Source organism: Musa acuminata, chromosome BXJ2-11, assembly GCF_036884655.1.
Source record: "Musa acuminata AAA Group cultivar baxijiao chromosome BXJ2-11, Cavendish_Baxijiao_AAA, whole genome shotgun sequence".
NCBI lineage: Eukaryota > Viridiplantae > Streptophyta > Magnoliopsida > Zingiberales > Musaceae > Musa > Musa acuminata.
Genome location: NC_088348.1, coordinates 4,147,600 through 4,168,545, shown reverse-complemented (window position 1 = coordinate 4,168,545; position 20,946 = coordinate 4,147,600). Strand labels below are relative to the sequence as shown.

General features: G+C 40.7%; 2 protein-coding genes across 4 annotated transcripts; both read right to left on the bottom strand.

Moving 5' to 3' along the window:
* Window positions 1–3,244: 3,244 nt before the first annotated feature.
* On the bottom strand, window positions 3,245–5,656 carry LOC103970894 (probable galacturonosyltransferase-like 7). The gene is made up of 2 exons (XM_018820137.2): window positions 4,905–5,656; window positions 3,245–4,828 (listed from the first exon to the last, which is right to left on the bottom strand). Exon 2 carries the CDS (start codon window positions 4,600–4,602, stop codon window positions 3,493–3,495), a length of 1,110 nt encoding a protein of 369 aa, XP_018675682.2. The 5' UTR covers window positions 4,603–4,828; window positions 4,905–5,656; the 3' UTR covers window positions 3,245–3,492.
* A 2,903-nt stretch (window positions 5,657–8,559) lies between these two features.
* On the bottom strand, window positions 8,560–16,138 carry LOC135581894 (two-component response regulator ARR2-like). Of its 3 annotated transcripts, none has more exons than XM_065134088.1 (6): window positions 15,534–16,138; window positions 15,204–15,356; window positions 14,725–15,129; window positions 14,419–14,495; window positions 9,899–11,185; window positions 8,560–9,097 (listed from the first exon to the last, which is right to left on the bottom strand). In XM_065134088.1, exons 1-6 carry the CDS (start codon window positions 15,727–15,729, stop codon window positions 9,029–9,031), a joined length of 2,187 nt encoding a protein of 728 aa, XP_064990160.1. In that variant the 5' UTR covers window positions 15,730–16,138; the 3' UTR covers window positions 8,560–9,028. The 3 variants fall into 3 exon arrangements, with proteins under 3 accessions (XP_064990160.1, XP_064990161.1, XP_064990159.1); XM_065134089.1 differs by having other exon boundaries at window positions 8,560–9,100; window positions 9,899–11,146; XM_065134087.1 differs by having other exon boundaries at window positions 8,560–9,100; window positions 15,534–16,137.
* Between the last annotated feature and the right edge of the window lie 4,808 nt (window positions 16,139–20,946).

Sequence of the window (20,946 nt, the reverse complement as noted above, 5' to 3'; positions counted from 1 at the left end):
ATAGAGAGTGAGATTACCAGCTCACGTCACCGATTGCATGAATAGTGCGTTTACTATCTTTAACTTGTAAGTCACTCCCATCTCTCGCATTGATGCTTAATAGTACTTTTGATACCGCTGCTAAATGTACGTAACAGATGTGTTTGCCCGTCAGCCATTCGAACTTCATAGAGGAAGCATAGCTCGGTGAGTCAAAGTTTGCAGCCAAAGAAGCGCACGCATCTGTCAGATTTGCCAAGAAAAATAAAAGAAGTAGGGTGTTAAATCAATTATATCTACAATGTATGCATGATTCATTCCATTTCCCTCGATTCGTGTCATGCTCATTCTTGAACCCATTCGAGTACAAGCAAAATTGAAATATCAATGTATGGGAAAAAGGAAAAGTAGCAACAACAGGAGGAGGAGGAGGAGGAGGAGGGGGGATGACACAAACGTGTGTGATTGGGGGGACGGGTGATACGGTGCGATCTAGAGGATATCCGTAGGGGGATGGTTCGGCGTCGATGAATAGACGGTGCGTCGAACGCCGTCTATTTGGACTCCCCCAGGGGTTCCCGTCCACGTCCTCGATCGAGAGACACCTCGACCGAATCAACGGTACCTCGACGGCGGCGGCTGGTGGTGGTATTAAGCAGACGACGAGTGCACCCGCGACGATATCGGCCATTGGATACGCTTACATGATTGCCACCTCCCTTCTGCTATATATAAAGAGAAGCCATCGAAGGAACCCGTAAGCGATGGGACTGTTCAAATGCTGCTGGAAGTTCCGCCACGACGCCGCCGACGTCTCCGAGGACAAGCCAGAGCCAGTGGGTGACTGTGGGACCTCCCGCTGCCTCGGATGCCACAGCCGCTGCTGCTTCTGGCGGTTCAAGTCCTCTACGAAGCAGCCGCCCTCCCACACCAGCTCGCTGCCACGGCTCCCCAAGGCCGTCCGTTACGCCTACCTACGTTTAATTTTCCGGTTGGCCAGAGCCATGGGGTTCATCGACGGCTACGACGACGAGAGGTCGAGCAGTGCCGAGCGCGAGGAGTCCGACGAGAGGACGCTGCCTCTCGCCATCCACAGGAGGTACGCCACAGCCACCACTCCGTGCTTCCAACACTCCTAACATCAAAGGATATATACAAATGAATCCTTCTTACGTGTTCATGCACTCCTTTTATTCTTCTTCTTCTTCTTCTTCTTCTTCTTCTTATGTTTTCACTAATTATTTTGACAATTGTATGATTGTTAAATGGCAGTGATGAATGATTAGAAGTTTGTAGTGCACAATTGAAATCAAGGGAACTTTTTCTGCATTTGAATCATTATGTGTCTCAAATACATGATTATATATATATATATATATATATATGTCACAATAAATAAAGAACACTAAGAGAATCTGATTATATGTCAAATTAAATTGATTAATTGTAGTGATAAGGGTGAACGCAAAGGTGACTTGGGATCATTTATTAAGAGCAAAAGAAAAGAATATTGCATAAAATGCATTAATTTAGATTGTACCTAATATCATTTATAGTAATGAGTCCACTACATTTTGCCATTTTTCACTTACTTGTAATAATCAAAATCACAATATAATGCATTAAATTTTACAACATTGAATTCATGTAAAGCATAAATGCGTAGCATAAACATCATATGAATCTTTCATGTGGGAGATGCAGCTTCTTGGAGTGGATTTTATATGTTGACGTGATCATTGTGGTCAAGGAAAACTCTCTCAGCACATTAAGAATACTACTCTCTAAGCTGACACCACAGATTTGGTCTCATCACATACATCTCAGCTGAGTATTTAATTGAGAACTTTATGTAGCTTTGCACCTCAATAATTCATTTAAGACCAATGAATCGTGATAAATTTATATTTTTGATATTTTTGTGTGATTTGGTGGGCTTCATAACGTAATGAGTCCATGTCCCTCTCTTATTTATAAGGAAAGATTTTCCTTAATAGAATAGAGGATAAGGAAAGATTTTCCTTAATAGAATAGAGGATTTTTCTCAACAAAGTATTTCCGCATATAGTTGAAAAAAATGGTCTTCGAAAGAACTTGGGCTGTGGATCGACGAATCCATTTAGATTTGGTCTGTACCACAACATGACATCCATTCATCGCATATTGATCCAAATTGATAAGATCGAATTTTAATGATGGATTCAGTGAAAAGGGGACGGAGCCATCCGAGTTATTTCGTCCAAACCCCAACGCCATTAAGTGAATCGGAAACCAAAATCCTTAGCTGCTGCAGCGAACTCGAAGATTTAATGTCGCCTCAAAGAAGGCAGCTGAGAAGCGCGATGGTGGAGTCCAAAGCTGGCAGTTCATGAACCCTAAGAAACATTGAACTTTCCTGAGCTGTGTAAGGTGGACGCCACAAACATTGTTTTGGTCCTCTAAGGAACGGATCTAAGCCCAAGAAACCACATCCCATCTCCTCCTCCTCCTCTTTCGTCGCTTTGGTCAATTTATCCGCTCTGCAAACGCTCGACACGAGAACAACTATGCATAAAACAGCACTAGGATTACACAATATTATCGTTACGATGACCTTTAGGTACGCCGTATCAATCACGCCGATCATGATGAGCAGCTGCAGGTAGGGCATCGCCATCGGCCACCAGCCAGCCATCGTCTGAGAGCTGGAGAGCGATCTTTTTTTGCCTTGTTCTTTATCGTGAGCGAGGACGACTTGTCTGCACCTGATCGCCTCACAATTGAACAAACACATGGTGCGCACCTCATCTGAAGGCAGCGACCGAGGTGACAATTCTGTGCCGGTGGGGTGGCTGTCGGTGCAAGGACCACATGGAATACTTTGTGTGCGTGATACTCAACCAAAACTTGTCTTCCAAGGAAAGGGCGATCCCCCCACTGCCATTGACATGCCAACAGATTCCCCATCCACCCCAGCCACGGTAAAAGCTACAAGAGATTGGACCTCAACATCATCATCAGGCGAAGAATACAGGGTCACGCCTACATCTTCCCTTCGTTTCTTCCTTGTATTTCTGGATCAAAGACTCACTAATTTGGAGCTACATTGGGCGAATCAAACAACGAAGGCTGCCTACATGTACATCAGAACCAAGAACAAAGCTCCAGTTTTGCTTGTTGACTCAAAACAGAAACAGAGGTGCATGCGATAGAATCGGGGCATCGAACAACGAAGGGCGAAAGGTAGGGAAAGAAACCCAGTAATTGTATATATAGGGAACAAATGTGAGTATATCGCCTACTCTTTTATTCACGGAGTCAGCAATAATATAACTTTAAATTACAAATATGGCCTCGCAACAAAAGAGTGGGAGTGGGTAGGAAGAACAAAACCTGGAAGAGAAACGTACAGTAATCCCGTAAAGAATAATAAACGTGTAAAATCATGAGAAGGGAAGCAAAAAAGAAGCGAGAATTCGTAATGGATGAGGAAATGGCGAGTTTACTTTGGAGGCGGCGGCAGTATCAGGTGCGTCAGGAGGCTGCGGGGCCATGGAGGTCGTAGGGCGCCCAGAGGTGGTCGAGCGGGCATGGCCGGATTGAGTCGAGCCGCACCCATGGCTTGCCGCTGCCGCTCCAGTGGAGGAGGCTCACCGGCCCCGGGTGGAGGTCACGGCAGCTGCCCCTGACGTTGTCCCCGCCGAGACCGTGCTGGTTCCACCGGTGCTCGATTGGCGCCACGTGCCCAGCGAATACCAGCAGGAAGGGCGGCAGCGACCCCAGCTCGTAGATCCGGCCGGCGCCGCTCTTCTGTACCTCCATCCACCGCTCGATTCGCCGCGTGTACCCGGCGCGCCGCCACCTGACCAGGTCGAGCACCATCACCCCCGTGTTGAAGTAGCACGGACGTCGACCGGCGAACGTCGACGCCAGGCGCTGGTCGGACCAGAAGCGGTCCGTAAAGTACTTGGTGAAGTTGGCGTGGCAGTACTCGGGCGCACCCACGGCCCGCGACCCCAGCTCCGTGCGCCATAGCTTGGCGATGTCGTCGACCACCACGAGGTCGGAGTCGAGGTATATCACCCGCCTCACGCAATGCTCGAGGATGTCCGCCAGGTAGTTGCGCGCGTAGTTGAGCGGCTGTTCCAGCGCCTGCCGCACCGACGAGGAGATCAACCCTCGCACACGGTCCGGGTCAAAATAGTACGCCTTGAACCGGAGCCCCGGGAAAGCGGATCGCACCACCGGCTCCAGGCTCGGCTCCGACACCAGGAAGTGGAAGAACACGCTCTCCGGGCACCGGGTGTGGGCGAGCACCGAGTGGACCGCCGCAATCGAGCCGCGCAGGTACTCCTCGTCGAGGGTGATGGCGATGTGCACCAGCGAGGAGTCGCAGACCGAGGTGCCGTTCGCCGACGGAGGTTCGCAATCTGCGGCATTGTGGAACGGCGGCGCCCGCCGGAACACGAGGTCTTCGGAGTCGTCGGAGGCAGCGGCGAGATGGTGATTGTAGCCGCCGTACAGGCGGAGGTAGTGAGACGATCGGATGGCCTCGGCGGGGGGGAAGGATTGGAGGGAGGGGGACAGCACTACCATGACCATGGTAAGGGAGCACAAACCGGAGAGGCGGACGACCCAGAGCATGACTCCGCCACTACGCCGGCGCCGGCGGCGTCCGCGAGTCTTAAAATCGAAGAGATCGGCGAAGCGAGCGATCGCGGACACCAGGAGGAGGGCGAACGTGGCCCTGATCCCCGCCAGAGCGAACAAGAAGGAAGACCGACCCGGCTCTCGATCAAAATCGAGGAATCCAAGCAGGGCTTGGGCTTCAGCACTCGGATCCCTTAGGCTCGAAGCGATCGCCGCAGCCCTGCAAAACCCCAAAAGCGAGATGTGAGAATCCACGGACGGCGACAAGACGAAGTAAGCGCCTGCGGTAACCTCACCGGCGATGCACTCCGCCCCCACTGGCTCGCCCCACCCTACTCCATCTCCTCTTTTGTTCTTGCGGTGGCAGCAGCAAACGAGATTGGGATAGAGATCATGAAAGGGAAAAGTTGACTCTTTTAGCTTCTTCTTCGGACCATAGAATCAAAGAAAAAGGGTGGTTTGCAGTAATAGCTTCGTTTCCCACATCGTAATTTGCACATAACTACTATTAATAACAACTGCTCTTGTGATTATTAGCAATGTAGATGCAGCTAATTAAGTTATGGGTAAGTGGCGGGGACAGCAGAGCCGGAAGACGCAGCTGGCGCGGGATGTCACAGACAGCGACGAATCAGGACCGTCGGTTACTACGTCCGGACCTTTTTGCCCTTCTTGTTCTCCGCCGGCGAGCCGTCCACGTAGGTGGGAGAGGTACAATTGAACGGGTGACGCACGCCGCCGACGAGGGTGGTGATGGCGGAGCTTCGGAGGCCGCGTACGCCTCGTGATTCGCGAGCGAGAGATTGCCAGGCTGGACGCCGCCGAGGGCGGCAACACGTCTCTTCCCGTCTCCCAATGGGATCCGTTGCAAGCTTCGATGCCGGGTCCATCCTTATACTACGCATCTCCACTTGCCACCGCGATGCGAGTCCCATTAGCCTTTTAATGCTTCCGCTGCAAGTGGCACTTCATCCGATCCGAAGCCAGTGAAAAAAGTCAACGCCCATGAGCGTGGAAAAGCCCACACGGTCAACGGAGAAACAACTAATCCTTGGAAAGCATAAATAAATATATTTAATTTTCAAGATGTTGACTAAGAATTTGATAAATCATTGCAAGATTTTGTACTCAAATCTTATTTTCATGAATTTTTTTTTATCATGTAATAATATTTCTACAAATTTCACATCACAAATATAGACATCATTTGAGCAACATCCCATCATAATGAGGCATAGGTTGAAGACTAATTGATGGGACTGCCAACCTTCCAGTCATTAGGATAGCAATTATTAGCCTATTCTATACAATCTCAAGTTGCCATATAACAAATGACTCCTCCAATCTTTAACATTGGGTTGTTAAGAGGTCTATTTAGTATTTTACATTTGTTTCATCTCTCTCTCTCTCTTCCTTTAGTTTCCCATATTTTGATGATAATAAGGCTTTATTATACTTTTTTATCAATGATCTAATTCATGCCAACTTGAATTATATGTATTGTAATTCTTATCCTCTAAGGTAATTGTTAGAATTATATATACTTCGACACTCTTCTCTACTTGTATTTATTGGATAGAATGCTCAGAATTGAATCAAAAGTCAAAATCTTGCAAGAACTGAGTCAAGTATGGTGGTGTTAACACCACATAACCTACTCAAAATTATTACACTTGAGGAATAACTACATATCTGCAGCTGAGAAATCCAGAGCTTGAATGAAGGTTTATGCATCAGTTATGAGTCCTTCATTGCAAAATATAAGATTCCACATGGCATTAAATTAAGGTTTTAATGCATGGGTCCTTACAGTGAGCCCACTAAAAATATAAGATTCCATCTGTGATCTTGGCATTGGATTCTCTCTTCCCCTGTCTTAAAAGCTATCAGGTAAGAGCAGTGCCAACCATGCTTCACACTCTACTTCGCTGAGAGGGAGGATTCAGCTGTAGCTACATCACCCATTAATGATTGATGGAAGGGTAATAGCAGACACTCATAACTCCAGTCGAAGAGGACAGAATATTATGAAGAGTTAGAGAGAGAAAGAGAGAGAGAGAGAGGAAGTGCAGTAAAGTATCCCACTTTGACAGCTACTGACAGCCTCAAAATCTATGTCATGGACGTCAAAAATATTGATGTACAAGTGTCAGGAAGTCTTCTTAAAAGTGTCTGCAAGGGACATGGCACTTTGGTACATCTGCTACAGGGCATAATTAAGTCTTCCGCAGCAGGTGACTTCTCCACTAGCTCGAATGATCCATGTCTAATATCAAGACCAGGTGAATTGGAGTTATGCCACTCCATCCTTGTCCCTTACCTTTAGCAGGAAGCTTAGATCACCCAATTTGACACTAAGAGAACTCCCAAGTCTTTTCTGCTCAATTGAAAATTAAGATTGAACAGAGTTCATTTTTGGAACCGAAGCTAAAAATACCTACTGAGGAGCTCAGAGGAGGCCATGCACGTTATGGCATGCCAAAAATCTCGCTGCTCTTAAACATCTTTGTTTGTAGTATGGGAGATAAAAGCTAAGATAATATTTCTAAAACTATATAAATTATACTAGCGAGGGAACGAAACTTATTGAAGAGAGAATATATTGATAGGGTATATTTTGGTACTACCCCGTCGTAACAATCGATAATCACATCAATGCCAACGCAGAGCCTTAAGACTAATATGATGTACTATGTCAACGTGACACCTCAAACTTGGATGGAATGATTGCTTATTCCCGCGCTGTTCAGGATCGTAAAAAATAGTATCATATAATACAAAGCTGCTTCGAAAAGCTCGAAATGGTGTCGTACAGTGCCAATCCGTGCAAATCGATCGATGCCCGTATGGAAGGTACGAGTTGGTCACATGAGGAATCGACGATCGTTAAGAGACCATGTACGATTAATCTTCGTTCGTAGGTATAAAAGTCAACCTCCTAACTAGCATCAAGGATGGGACTTCGAACTCTCAACTCCCTATAACTCTACTAAATACTGATTTGAGCTTTGAATGAGTCGAGTCGGGAAATCCTCTTTCCGACCTTGGCCTGTGTGTAAAAACTCGACGATGAAATAGTAACCTAGACGATGAAATCCTCTTATTATTCTTTCGTATGATAAGAATATTATATTATCGTTCGTGTCATTAGGTAATTCTAATTAAAAGTGATCTTTAGTCCTTATCGTTCGTTGCTCACTCGTATAGTCAAAAATAACCTATTTTGATTAGTTTTTGGGTTGTTTTCGTGTACTACGACGATCACGATGAGCAACACGAAATCCACGAGTAGCATAAGATTGAATAGGGTTCTCAAGTATTAAGGAAGGTGATGCCCCTTTCTTTGCTAGCTATCCATCGCTCATCGTTTGCTCGCTTAAATTCATGCATTAGAAGATTTTCTTTTATTTCCATAAAAAAAGGAGGCAATCTTTTTGTTCATTGCATTTTACTTAAAAAGAAAATGTTTTATACTAATAGATTTGCACGCATAATTATGTGTTCCAAACCATAAGATGTTATAGCACACATCACGACCATGGGCTTCGATGCACCACTCATCATGATGTCCTATCAATTAGCATTAAACATAAGAACACGATCAATCACTTCTCAGTTGATTGGCACTCGCATCAGGATCAAAATCCCACCCAACAGACACTCGCATCTTGGCTTTACTTAGGTCCGAAATGGTGAACGAAGGGTTTCAAGTCTAATTTGATGGAGAACGAACAACAACAAATAAGAAGCTCAAGAAAAGATTGAAAGGTACTCTTTTAGCAGATTCTGGTTATTAATCCTGACAATGTGATGGTTTCTTTCTTGATGAAGCCTAATCGGAGCTCAAGCTCTACTGTAAACATGTACTACGCATCTTATGCAATTTCGAATCAAAAGAAGCAAATAAAGAACATCTATGCAAAAGTAAAAGAAGGCAGTATCACAGGCTACTTGAGATAAAAAGAACTTAGATTAAACTGATGAATGAAATGAAACCTGTACATGGTTATTGTTACTATACCAACAAGGAGCTATTTATTGGACTCTCAGAACTCCAAAAGACTACTAGACGATTCCGTTTCCTAAAGCACCAAACAACTCATTAGAAGAAAAAGATTAATTAATATCCTTCATCACTTAATTCCTGCATTGTTAGTATGAACACAGAAAAAAAAAAACCAAAAACTTCTAAGGTATGTCTTCACATACTTGTTGCCATCTTCGGTCCTATAATATCAGTCCTGATACCGTTGAGGATACACCAAGCATGCAACTCAGAGCAACTTGTTTCCCAGGTTAAAGATCTTCAGGCAGCAACATGATTCTCTTCACTGTCATTCAATTTTAAAAAGAAGCTTACTTTAATGCTTAAAGGATCCTGAGTTCGTGTCGCTGTTCTAGGATAAGAGAACAGAATAAATCACATTGGAATATTTTCCAACGAATATGCATCGAAAAACTCAGGATCATCCTGCTCAATGCCTTCTTGCTGCTGAAAAAGCATAAAATGTTACGAGGTTAGATGCAATCTCCCAAATTTGTGACTGTAAAAAAAAGGAAATGTTATGTGCAACTGAAATCAGAAAACGTCATCATCTTATGCCACAAAATTATCATGAATTTGGTATAGGTTTGAAACTGTATAATACATGTATCATTTTCACATGGACAAAAATCTAGACTGAAATGTTGTACATTAGATTACGAGAACAAAATTTAAATTTGACTGATAGGTACCCTTATTATGTAGCACTTCATTTTTCTGCATGAGTTGTGTCACATATGTTGATTACACTTTTTTTTTTGCTTACAATGAATCAAAAGCCACTAGAGGTTCAGATTAATCTTTGCTTCATATCTTCAATCTTTGCCGATCATATGTGGATAAAAATCGAAACTAGTTAGCACAAATGACTCGATTTTACTGTTAAACCAGAAAAATCTATGCAATATTTGCCTCTTGTATATTACTCAACACCAGAACTGTGAATGATCTCACTGAAAGTCCAAATAGAATCCATAAGCAATATCATTATGCAGAACTTTTTATCAGTCAACTTGTCTTTTATGTTCTAAAACAAGCTGGCTTGTTGAATTATTATTTATTAAGAACTTTGGTTCCAAAATTTGGTGGACAGAGTTCAATACGGAAGTTGTTAATAAAATTCAGACAGTTTATTTGTAGTCTTCTTGAATTGGAATCATTCTATAATAGTCTATTGATGTGAACATGATTGAACAGTGATAATTATGTTGTATCAAAATGAAGATGTTCTAGAAGAAAACTAACCTGCTTTCCAACATCCATGAGATCATTCGAAATAATATTATCATACAATACTTCTTGATGCTTGATATCAGGCATGCTTTCAGACTTTAATCTGATGGAGTTCTCAACTAGGATGGTACTATTGCGTTGAGCAACACATTCAATTTTCTCATTCTCAATTTCTGTTGTTACTGAGAGTATCTCCTTTCTTACTGTGCATGTATTCCTACTACTTTCATCTTGTACGGTAGCTATGGAATCTTGATGTGCTACAAGTGAAGAACCAAAATCAGCATTATTTTGCTTGGGAGCAAGGTTTTGACCTGACTGATATGAAATATTAAGAGTCTTTAATTTCCAGTCTTGAGTTTTGTTCTGACGAAGTTCACTATAGATATTACAGTTTGAAAGGTCAGTCACTCCCTTAAGGCTGCTGGTATTGCTTAATGCTTCTACATTTCCAGTTGTTGGTGTATCTCCAATGCTACTAGCAAGAGGATAATGACTTGCAGCTGATTCAGTTAGGCAGCTATCATGGATATTGTTAGCATAGAGAGCTTCAGGGACTGAACTATATGAAGCACTAATGTGATTTCCAGGCATGGGTGTTTGTGCAATATTAGCAGTCCTTCCTGATATATGACTTGAAATATCATTTGGAGACATTTGGTACCCAAATTTTGAAGAGAGCCTAGAGTCGTGCCCTCCAATGCCATTGAATATTTGTCCCCTTGGAAAAGGCTGCCCATGAAAATTCTCATGTTGCTGAGAGAGAGAGAATTGTTGTCCTTGCTGAGACATATGCATAATTAAAGACCTGTTTACTTGTTCATTGCTGATGCCTCCTGGCAATGAGGATCTTGTTGTCTGAGGAGATGGTAAGTTCAACAAACCTGATATTTCTTCCCCAACTTGTGAACACATATTTCCATATGGTTCAACCAATTGGTGTGACTGCCCTAACTGTCTTGACTCAATACTGTTGGAAAACCCAGAGAAGTAACCGAGACCTCTGTTCATTTGCTGTACCGATGCAGACCTTGTACTTGAAGCATTGCCAGAATTCAGAAAACCCATTTGATCAAAAACAGGCATTCTTAAGCCAGTATTAGTCACTCTCCTTGAACCAGAACTCAGAGCTGATAGATTCTGTGGCAGAAGCTGACCAGAAACAGCGAGAGCTTGGAGATCAAAGCCATCAACTGTACCAACTGACCGAAATGTTGCATCTTGAGCACTTGTGAAAGGTCCATCAAGTCTGTCCTGATGCTGTGGAACACTTAATCTCCTCAAATACAAGCGATATTTCTGTTTATTTTCAAATATGTAAGCATAATATTTGCAACATTTGATGTACTTAAGACATTTGCTGATAATGAAATGCAGGAATTAAGCATCCACTATTTGACTAACTAAAATGTAATTGCATGTGCAGAATGAATTTGCCAATGGGAAGAGATTGAAAAAAATACTATTCCAGATTACCCACACCCAGTGAATAATGTTGAAATCTTGTATCTGGTCTGCTTGGTCAATTATTTTCATAAGTTGATTCCTGTGATTGTTACCACCATCTCACCTCATTATTTAATGCTATGCAATAACAAATACATCTATAATGGCAGGAAAAAGTTAAGAAAATATTTTACTACAATATTTTCTTAGTAGTTAGGAGTTTGAACCGTGTATTTCAGCATATCACAAATTAGTTGCACATCAGTTATCCAAGCAAATCACATAATGAAGGACAGGATATCATTCTTGAGACCATGATGTTTTTTGCATTAAACTCAACAAAACTCTAGGACGCAAGCAACATCCCAACACTGAGCTGCAACACAAGGCCAGCTCAGGTGTGAGTTGTTTGGAAATTAACTGTTGCAAGAAATCCAATTAATCTAGCATCATCAAACATCAAATCCAACTTGTAGTTTTATAGACTCTGAAAAGAATTAGCAAAAGAATAGTCTTTGTCAAAATTATTTGTCTAACATTGAGCACCTTTCAAAACCAGCAATTTGTTTCCTTTGTCAAAAATTTGATATAGCAGTTCTAGACTAAGAAAAAATTTCTAGTTAGGAACAAATAACAAGAAAATACCCTAATATCTGAAGAAATTAAATAAAAATGATGCATCTGATGTCCACTGTTCACAAAATATCACCACAAAATTGGATAAATTATTACATCTCCTGTTGATTAAGTCCGTTGTTTCCAACAAAAAATTAATTGAAACTGATGTCCATCTCTTACCAATATCTGTGGAAACCAAATATGATATTCCTTTCTATCAGAATGTCTTAGTGTAAGCATAACTTTAAACAGAGATTATTGGTAGCTGCTCAACATTCATCGCCTTATCCATGTCTGTTGAATATACATTCTTACTAACATAAAACTCAGTTTCTCTTCTCTTCAAACAACCATAACAATAAAGAGTAAGCAGTAAGCAACCACACATTGAACCCTTGGACCTAGCAAGTTATCCGGTAATCAGGTCAAGTGAACTGTCTTCGAGGGACCTATGTATTGTTTTTATAATTTAAACTTAGTGAATTTTTGTTTCAGCAAGACTATAGGTTGTTTAATTTTGTGTGTATAGATTGAATCGATACCACTCCTAAATTGGCAACATTCTCAATATAACTAATTTATTCAATCATACTTAATTCATAAAGATATTACAATAGTCTTTTTCTTACACAAAGAAGTAAACAGAAAGTATCAGCACATCAAGGAACAAATATATAATTGATGATCAGGGAAGCAACATGGTCTTTTGAGTTTTGAACTGCAGGGGTTAAAAATAAAATTCACTATTTGAACCAAAAGGAACTCAAGAAGTCTTTTCTTTTTTGTCTTTTTGAAGTTCAACTCATATTGTAGTTAATGAATAATGGAAGAACAAGGATTGTCACTAGAATATGGTAACAGAAAGCAAAAGAAAAGTTCTACGCAGTTATTAACTTGTATTTATTTTTTAAAATAAAACTCAACCATGGCACATTGTAATCCCTCATACATGCAAATCTGAATTGAGATTTTATACAAATTAATGACCTCATGAATATTTCCTTCATCGGTTCAATGATAAAAGCGTCTACATAAGAATTGAGTTATACTTTTCCCCGCGCTTGAATAATCCAGTGTCAGAAATAGAAAGATAAGAGAACTGCCTCGTCTCCAGATACATGGCAATGAGATATACGAAACCATCCTTGCTTCCAAAAGTACAGACTGATTTTATAATTTTTTAAACTATCAAAATCTGCTTGATTTCATGTCACAAATAAACATACACCAAAATGGTTTCCTTCTATCAACCATGGACTGATGTTTAGTTTAGTTTTATCTTCATCTGTCCATATTATACTTGTAAATCATAGCAAACAACATCACTTATCCACATCAGTTATATGCAATAGTTTAGTGCCATATTATCTTCACTCTTCATCTCCTTCCAATCTTGCATATGTTTCTCAATTGCTTTACTCATGTAGCAATTGCAACATAACATAAAAAACTTGCAGATACAACAAGGATATTGATAATACAAACATTAAGGGACCTAACATCCTATTTCATAAAAGAAAATGTGGATGATGTAGAAAGTTTCAGAGTCAATAATTTCATATTCCTTGGTTATATAGATAAAAAAGATAACGTGGATGATGCTCCTGGAGGTTTGAGATTGATAACAATAGTAATTTTGGTTTAATGCCATCAGACATGAAGGACCATCACACTGTTCACCAGTGCAAAATGGTTCAGATACAATATATGCTCGATCCAAAAATCAACAAGGGCCCTAAGCAATCAAAAGTATTATATACATGTCAACCTAAGTGAAGATTTTATACTGGAGGAAAATTTATGGGTTGCAGAATCCTTAGAAATTTTCATCAATTATTGAGAGCCATGAATAGGATTTGGCCAGTTCTCTCAGCAACCAGCTACAAACAAAGAGAATCCATCCATCTCAGGGAAACTTCACAACAGTAACGTATAACATTGCATTATGTATACATGTCTTCCAATAAAAGCTAACAAGTCCATCCATCCGATAACTATGTTGCTAAGTCCTTGAATGTTCATTAAGTAGAATTATCTTTTGTGTTTATTGCTTCTCCGCATGATCGATGCCATGTCTATTAGAGATGAGTTTTTGTACTCATGTAAATAACTCAAACTGATTCTCAGAAATGAAAGTATGATAATTGTTTAAAACTCTTGTTGTCTTCCTGAGTTATTCAGTTATCCTATCTACGTTGATTTGAAATATTTTTTATCACAACCTCAAATTCATAATTTGAGAAAAGACAATGAGTACTGACTTTATGTATGTCTTTCAGTTCATATGCAATAATTTACAATTCATAAGAAAATATGTTCTTATCTTACATGAGATTAATAGAGTTAAATTCACATGATTTGCTGGTCATGAAGATTTAAACAAATATTTAAATCTAGTATAGAATATGAGCAGACATAATAATCCAAAGTAGAACTGCCAGTCAAGTATGATGACAGTGGTTCCATACCTGCAGGTGACTAGCAACATTTTCCCGAGTAAGCCCAGCGACTTTCATCAATTCAAGAATTTTCTTTGGAACTGCTTCTGCAGAGAACAACAAGTATCATGAATAAAGAAATACAGCTTTGATTTTGAATCTTGACAAATTTTCGCCAGGATAATAAATATGAAGTCTATTGTTTGGTGACTGAGGATGCACAGTTCTGCAGGTAAATGAGTATAGCAAAAACGTTAAAGAAATGCTCGGTTGTCCGATTACTAAGATAAAACCTTAATTAAAGACATCGATTAAATAAAATGTGAGAACTCATACTATCAATGCCCAATTGGTTGACAGCGGTCACAAATTGTTGGTGCAGTTCTGAAGACCACACCACTCTTGGTTTCTTCGTCTGGGAAGGATCTGCCTGCTCATCAACATCCTGTTCGTCCTCCTCCTTTCCTTCCTTCTTTCTCTTTATGTTCTTCAAATTCTCACCACATCCGGAGGTCGCATTGTCACATTCCTCCATAGCCCTTTTGTGCCTTTCACTCTCCCTTTGGTTCTCGTCGAAACTCCCCGAATGCTCCAACTCTTTCAATTCGAACCGCTTCTTCCTCACCACGTGCTGCCATATATTCTTTAATGGCTCGATTCTCACAGGCTTTATAAGGTAATCCACGGCGCCGTGGGTGACACCCTTCATGACCACGTCCTTGTGATCGTCAGCCGACATCACTGAGCAAAGAGAACAAATCAAAAACAGCCGCAATGCCACACAACCAGCCGTCGTCACGTAGCTGTGCACTTACTGATGACAGGGAGGTCCATCTCCAATCCGATGTGCTCGAGCAGCTTGAACCCGTCCATGTCCGGCATGTAGACGTCGCTGAGGACCAGGTCGAACCACCCCTTCCTCTCGCGAAGCATGGAGAGCGCCGTCACCGCGCACGAACATGTAGTCACTGCAACACGACCAATCAACACGAATCCTTTCTAAACGCACATCGAAGACAAGTTTCTGTAAGATGGAGAGCAACGGAAGAGCGCAGTACGGAATACAAAGGAAGGGGATTGGGGGGGGTGGGGGAGGGAAGGAAAAGGCTTTAACAGAAGACGGCAAACGCGGGGACAGATGGTACCATCGTAGTGGCACTTGAGGAGCATCATCTCGATGATCTTGAGGCAAGTGGCGTCATCATCGACGAGGAGAACTCGCAAGCCGGCGGGGAACTCAGTGGGCAAGCCGCCGCCGGCTGCAGCATCCGGCGGCCCAGTGGAGCTGCTGGCGGTGGCTTTGCCGCTGCTGGTTGGGGCGGGATCCATTCGCTCATTCATCCACTCCTCTCCGAAACCAAATCCAGCATTAGATGTCCGCGGAGTCGATCGGAGTGGTTATCGGAGAGAGGGCAGAAGCGGGATGGAGTGGATCTCCTGAGATCCAGAACAAACCAGAAGCCAGATAAAGCACGAGAACAACAGAAGATAGAGAGATCGTTGGACTCCTAAATACTCTGCTTGGTTGTTGGACTCTGGCGCTGTTCTGTTTGATTGCTCTCTCCCTCCCTCTCTCTCTCTCTCTCTCTCTCTCTCTCTCTCATGTAAAAAAAAGCTCGCTTACTCTCTCTCTCTCGTCTCTCATCTCAAACCTCACCAACATCTCTCACCGAGAAGGGAGGGGAAAGCCAGCTCACTTCCCTCAACTAGCCAACCGTATCCCCTCCCCGCCTCTCTCTCCCTCTCTCCCTCCCCCCTCCCATGAAACCAAATAGGAAACATTCCATCACGCCTCCGTTTTCCTGCAGTCTTAGCTATTCTTGAAACTTGGCATTTTATATTACCAGTCCAATTGACCCAAACAGGTACTTCGTATGATTGAAGCCTCGGTCTCGGATAAGCCTAAGATTGCAAACCACATCGACGAACCTTCTTTATCTCATGTACCATTCCATGCATACACATACATGCATCGGTCTCGGGTATGTTCCGGTGACCATGTCAATCCCGCGACTCATCTGCAGTTAGTTAATCTTGGAAAAATATAACATTTATATATCATGCTTAAATTAGAGCCTCATTATGATCTATAACTAACATCTATAAGTTATCTGATGTGATTCCTTTTTTACTTCGAGATTTTACGCCATAATTTGGAAAGTAAAAAAAAAAATACGAAATTTGTTTCTTAAAAAAATATTTTAGCATCGAATGAAACAGCAAAAAAACAAAAAACAAAAACAAAAAACAATGGATGATATTTGGCGCTGGAATCCCGATGGACTCATTCATTACTCATCCTGTCATCTTCCCCATTAATGCCCGAGCTGCTATGTGGTCGGACTCGGTCAACCCACCATTGACAACGTCAAATCCCTCGAGTTAATCTTGTTCAACCTCAGATTAAGGAAATTATGGCGAAGAAGGTATGATTCATTAGGACAAATATCCATTGTTAATATTATAATTACTACTGCTACTTGGTCAATGCCACCGATTCCTTGCTCTTTGTGGCCGAAGCCATGCTTAGTAGATTAACCCTCTTAAACGTGGTAAAAGGGTCAAAAAGTAAAAGGATTAAAGTAAAGACACAAGGCAAAGGCAAACGGCGTTCATGCTTTGCCGTTCCGGATTTTGTAGTACGAACGAGACCCACTTCTCGGAACTCGCCTCCCAAACCCTCCCCGTGATTGGCGGGTCCCACTGGATCACCGTCGCTGCGGCCAATCACGAGTCAGATAGGCCGGACGGGGACGACACGAGCGGGGTTGGGGGCAGGTGTCGTTTTACTTTACTCTGCCGGCACAGGATAACTCGTCGTCACCATCCCGTCGCATCGCAGGTGTAAGAGCCTCGTAACTATAAGCGTGAAATTGTGGGGTCTCCGCGGTGCATCACACCGGCCAGCACGTACTTCATACGATGCGTCGTCATAGGCTGTACGTAGCTTTTGGAGAGCGCCATCCGACGGTCTCCGTTTAGTTTGCATTTCGCACTCTCTGATACGAATTAAATCCCTATAAATTCAACGACAGAGAAACAAAAAAAAAAAAAATACTCGATTGCTTTTTTATTTATTTACTCATATACGAGTTTTAAAGAACCTATCGAACATAATTACTTAGTTAATTTTGATACCAAACAATGGGCTTTTTTTTTGGTTGAAACAATAAATATTATCCAAAAATTAATTAGCTAATTTATTATTATTTTTTATTATTTTATTTATTTATTATTATTATTATTATTATTATATATATATATATATATATATAGAGAGAGAGAGAGAGAGAGAGAGAGAGAGAGAGAGAGAGAGAGAGAATGAAAAATGGCTTTGTGGTGGATTTTGATTAAAATGGAGTTTGGATTCCACATCTAAGTTCGAGATATCAAGAATGAAAAATAGTATTATTGTTGTCTGTTTTTGGTTTTCCGATTGTAGAGGGAGACATTTATAATATATAGTGTCATAATTCACATAGGTTACCTCATGGAAAATCTAAAATCGAAATCCAAACGAATAATGTTATGTATCACTTAACATAATCGAACCCATAATGAACTAAAAAACATCCACTACATGTTTCCATTACATCCTCAAGTGCATCCAACTTCAAATAATAATATTAGTATGATCAAATATATCCTTAAGAAAAATTTTAAAGACACTTTCTCCGCGCAAACCCATATACAAGCAATTTAAAGAAATTTTAAAATGGAGATATGAGAAAATCATATCTCAGTAAACTACTAACAAAACTTTTGATTAATTAAAGTTGTTAGAACATCAAAAGTTACCAAAGGTTGATTTTCTCTAAAATGATTATAATCTTTTGATGCCATTTTTGATGTGAAAATTTATTATATTGATATTTATAAAGGAGAAATGTAAGCATAAAAATATATTCAAAAATTTAAATATTAAAAATCTGAAGTCAAATAATAAAAGATCTAAATTTATAATATGTACTAAAGTTTGTATCTAATTTACGAGCATATTATCGTTGAATTCGAAAGTTATAGTAATATCGATCTCATCTTTTTCTATTATTTACATAATCACTATGATAGAGTTATAAACAAATAGGATATAAGAGATGATAAGTAATCTCTTAATAATATCATGTATCTTTCTTTATATCCACATATTGTGTATTTAGTTTCTAAGGGGTTTTGTCTATTTATAGGTGAGACTAGATACTTATGAGAGTTATTTCCATCAAAATCATCTCATAAGGAATCTTATCAGATTTATTTTTTATTGATGCATAATCATAATTAAAATTTAATCATATCTATAATATATCTTATCTAATTAGATAGAATCACATAATATATCTTAATAAAAAATTTAAAAATTTTAATTTTAAAAAACTAATGGACCTTGAAATTTATCTTTTAAAGAGGATGGCTTGGTATACAACATAATTTTGAGTTAAAATAATTTTTTTTTAAATGATAACTCATAACTCATGTGACTTTAGAAGTTCTACTATATTGTTAGGGCTAATTATAAATTATCCTATATAATTAGCTATCTTTATCCCTACACTTACTAAGGTTATATTAATATTCCTAATATTACAGAAAATAAAATATTTAACTTTATTTTTTCTTATATCATAAATCAATAAATCCTATAGTATTTCTTTTAACAAAATCGAAGATATGAGGATAAACAAAACTAATTATTTTATTATTCATAAAATAATGATCCCATTATAAGTTTTGATAGCACCGGAAAATCAGAATACTAAAGATAGTTTAATTACAATAGGTCTATACTTAACTCATATTATTATTATACAAAAGTCCTTTATAAGATCCATAATTATATTTAATTCTATAAATAAATAAAAATTATTGAATATTTCATTTAATATGTATCCAACCGGATTTTTTTTCCCCAAACTAGTTGAAGAATGTAACAGAATCAGAGTCAGAGAAATCATTCTTTATCTTTGGATCAATAATTCTAAATTATAAATAATTCAATATGTTAAGAGGACTATTTTTTATTTATGATTTGACGGTGACATGGTGGACGACCCAACCATAATTATCATGTGGTCATCAATGCAAGTTTGACTTGGGTGTTCGTCCGATGCAGACTAGACTCTCTTCATTAATGAGTCTCCCCCTATCTATCATCAATCAAAAGTTTTTGGATCTATCGATGTTTTTCTTAATATAATTACACACATTAACTGCTTCTCATCCATTACTCATTTGTTAAAAATCTAATCATTGAATTTGTTAGTGTAAACAACTTTAAGATGTGACCTCGAAGCCGACGCGACTTGGTTCGGGTCCGGATTATTGGGGATCTTCCCGGGGCGGCCCTTGAGATCGCTGAGGTGGCCGATTGCGATGGTCCGATCGAGACAAGGTCGTTGTTTCCTCCGAGAGGGAACTCCTCGTCTGGACGTTTAGTGGGAGGCCTCCGTCTTTGCACCTGCACACAAGTCGAGTCGGGGTAGTTCGGCCTAACCCCTCCGACGATCAAGTTAGTGAATAGTCGCAGGGGATTTTTTATGTGTTGTGTTCTCCTCACCTTTTCCTCGGAGCATGAGGGTTTTTATAGTGAGGATTACCGTTGCATAATGCGCCTACCTGCAGGGAGCAAGATCGTACTTCTGGTAGCATCTGACATCAATGTTGGCATGACATGAGGGATCGAGCCTGAGCAGGATGTTAATGTGACTTGATCGACGTTTCGATCCACGTTAACCAGGTGCTAACAAGTCAACAGAGACGTGAGGTATCATCTGGGACAGCTAACGTTACCCGAGCCTTATCGCCGTTATTACCCTCATCAGAATTGAGCTTTCAGATCATTCTTATATTACAAGTTATATTTCATACCAACAGAAAGGTAAGTCTGCATGAGTAATACATACTTTTACTGTCTTTTTCTTCGTTCTTCCTTTTGGTATTTTAGTGATCGACACACTACAGTGGTCTCAATGCGCACGTCGATGCGGCGATTCGCCTTCACATCTGAAACGCATGTCTTTTTCTACTTAATTTGGACAGATCGTATTAACATTACATTTCATATTCTACATCGTCTAATAATTATTTGATATGTGATGGGTTCGAGCAATTCCACTCACGGATCCATCCTGTTTCGTCACGGAGACCGAGCAGCAGATCCGGCAGAGCCCATCTCGGTTTCCGAGACGGATCTCCCCATCATGCCCTTCCTCAGAACCTCACGTGCTGCCGGTGCTGGCATCTCTAAACGTCAAACAGCAAACTCATCCCACCCGATTCTTACACGTGTCCACCGGACCTTAGCCACAGCAACACGTCACGCCTCGACAGGGCAATTGACGTGAAACCTACCCGTGGAGTCTGTCCACACGTTGCCGGTGATCCTGTTGTCTCGCCTGTCGCCGCTGGGTAAACAGGGAGGGTAGATGAGTTTGACAGGTAGGAGAAACGGGAAATCTTGTAATGGTGTTTTCGTTGTTCCGACCGAAATGGATGTCCTTTTAGGAAGGCGATTACAAGTGCCAACCAACGTCGCCTTTTCGCACACGGAGAGATTGTCCA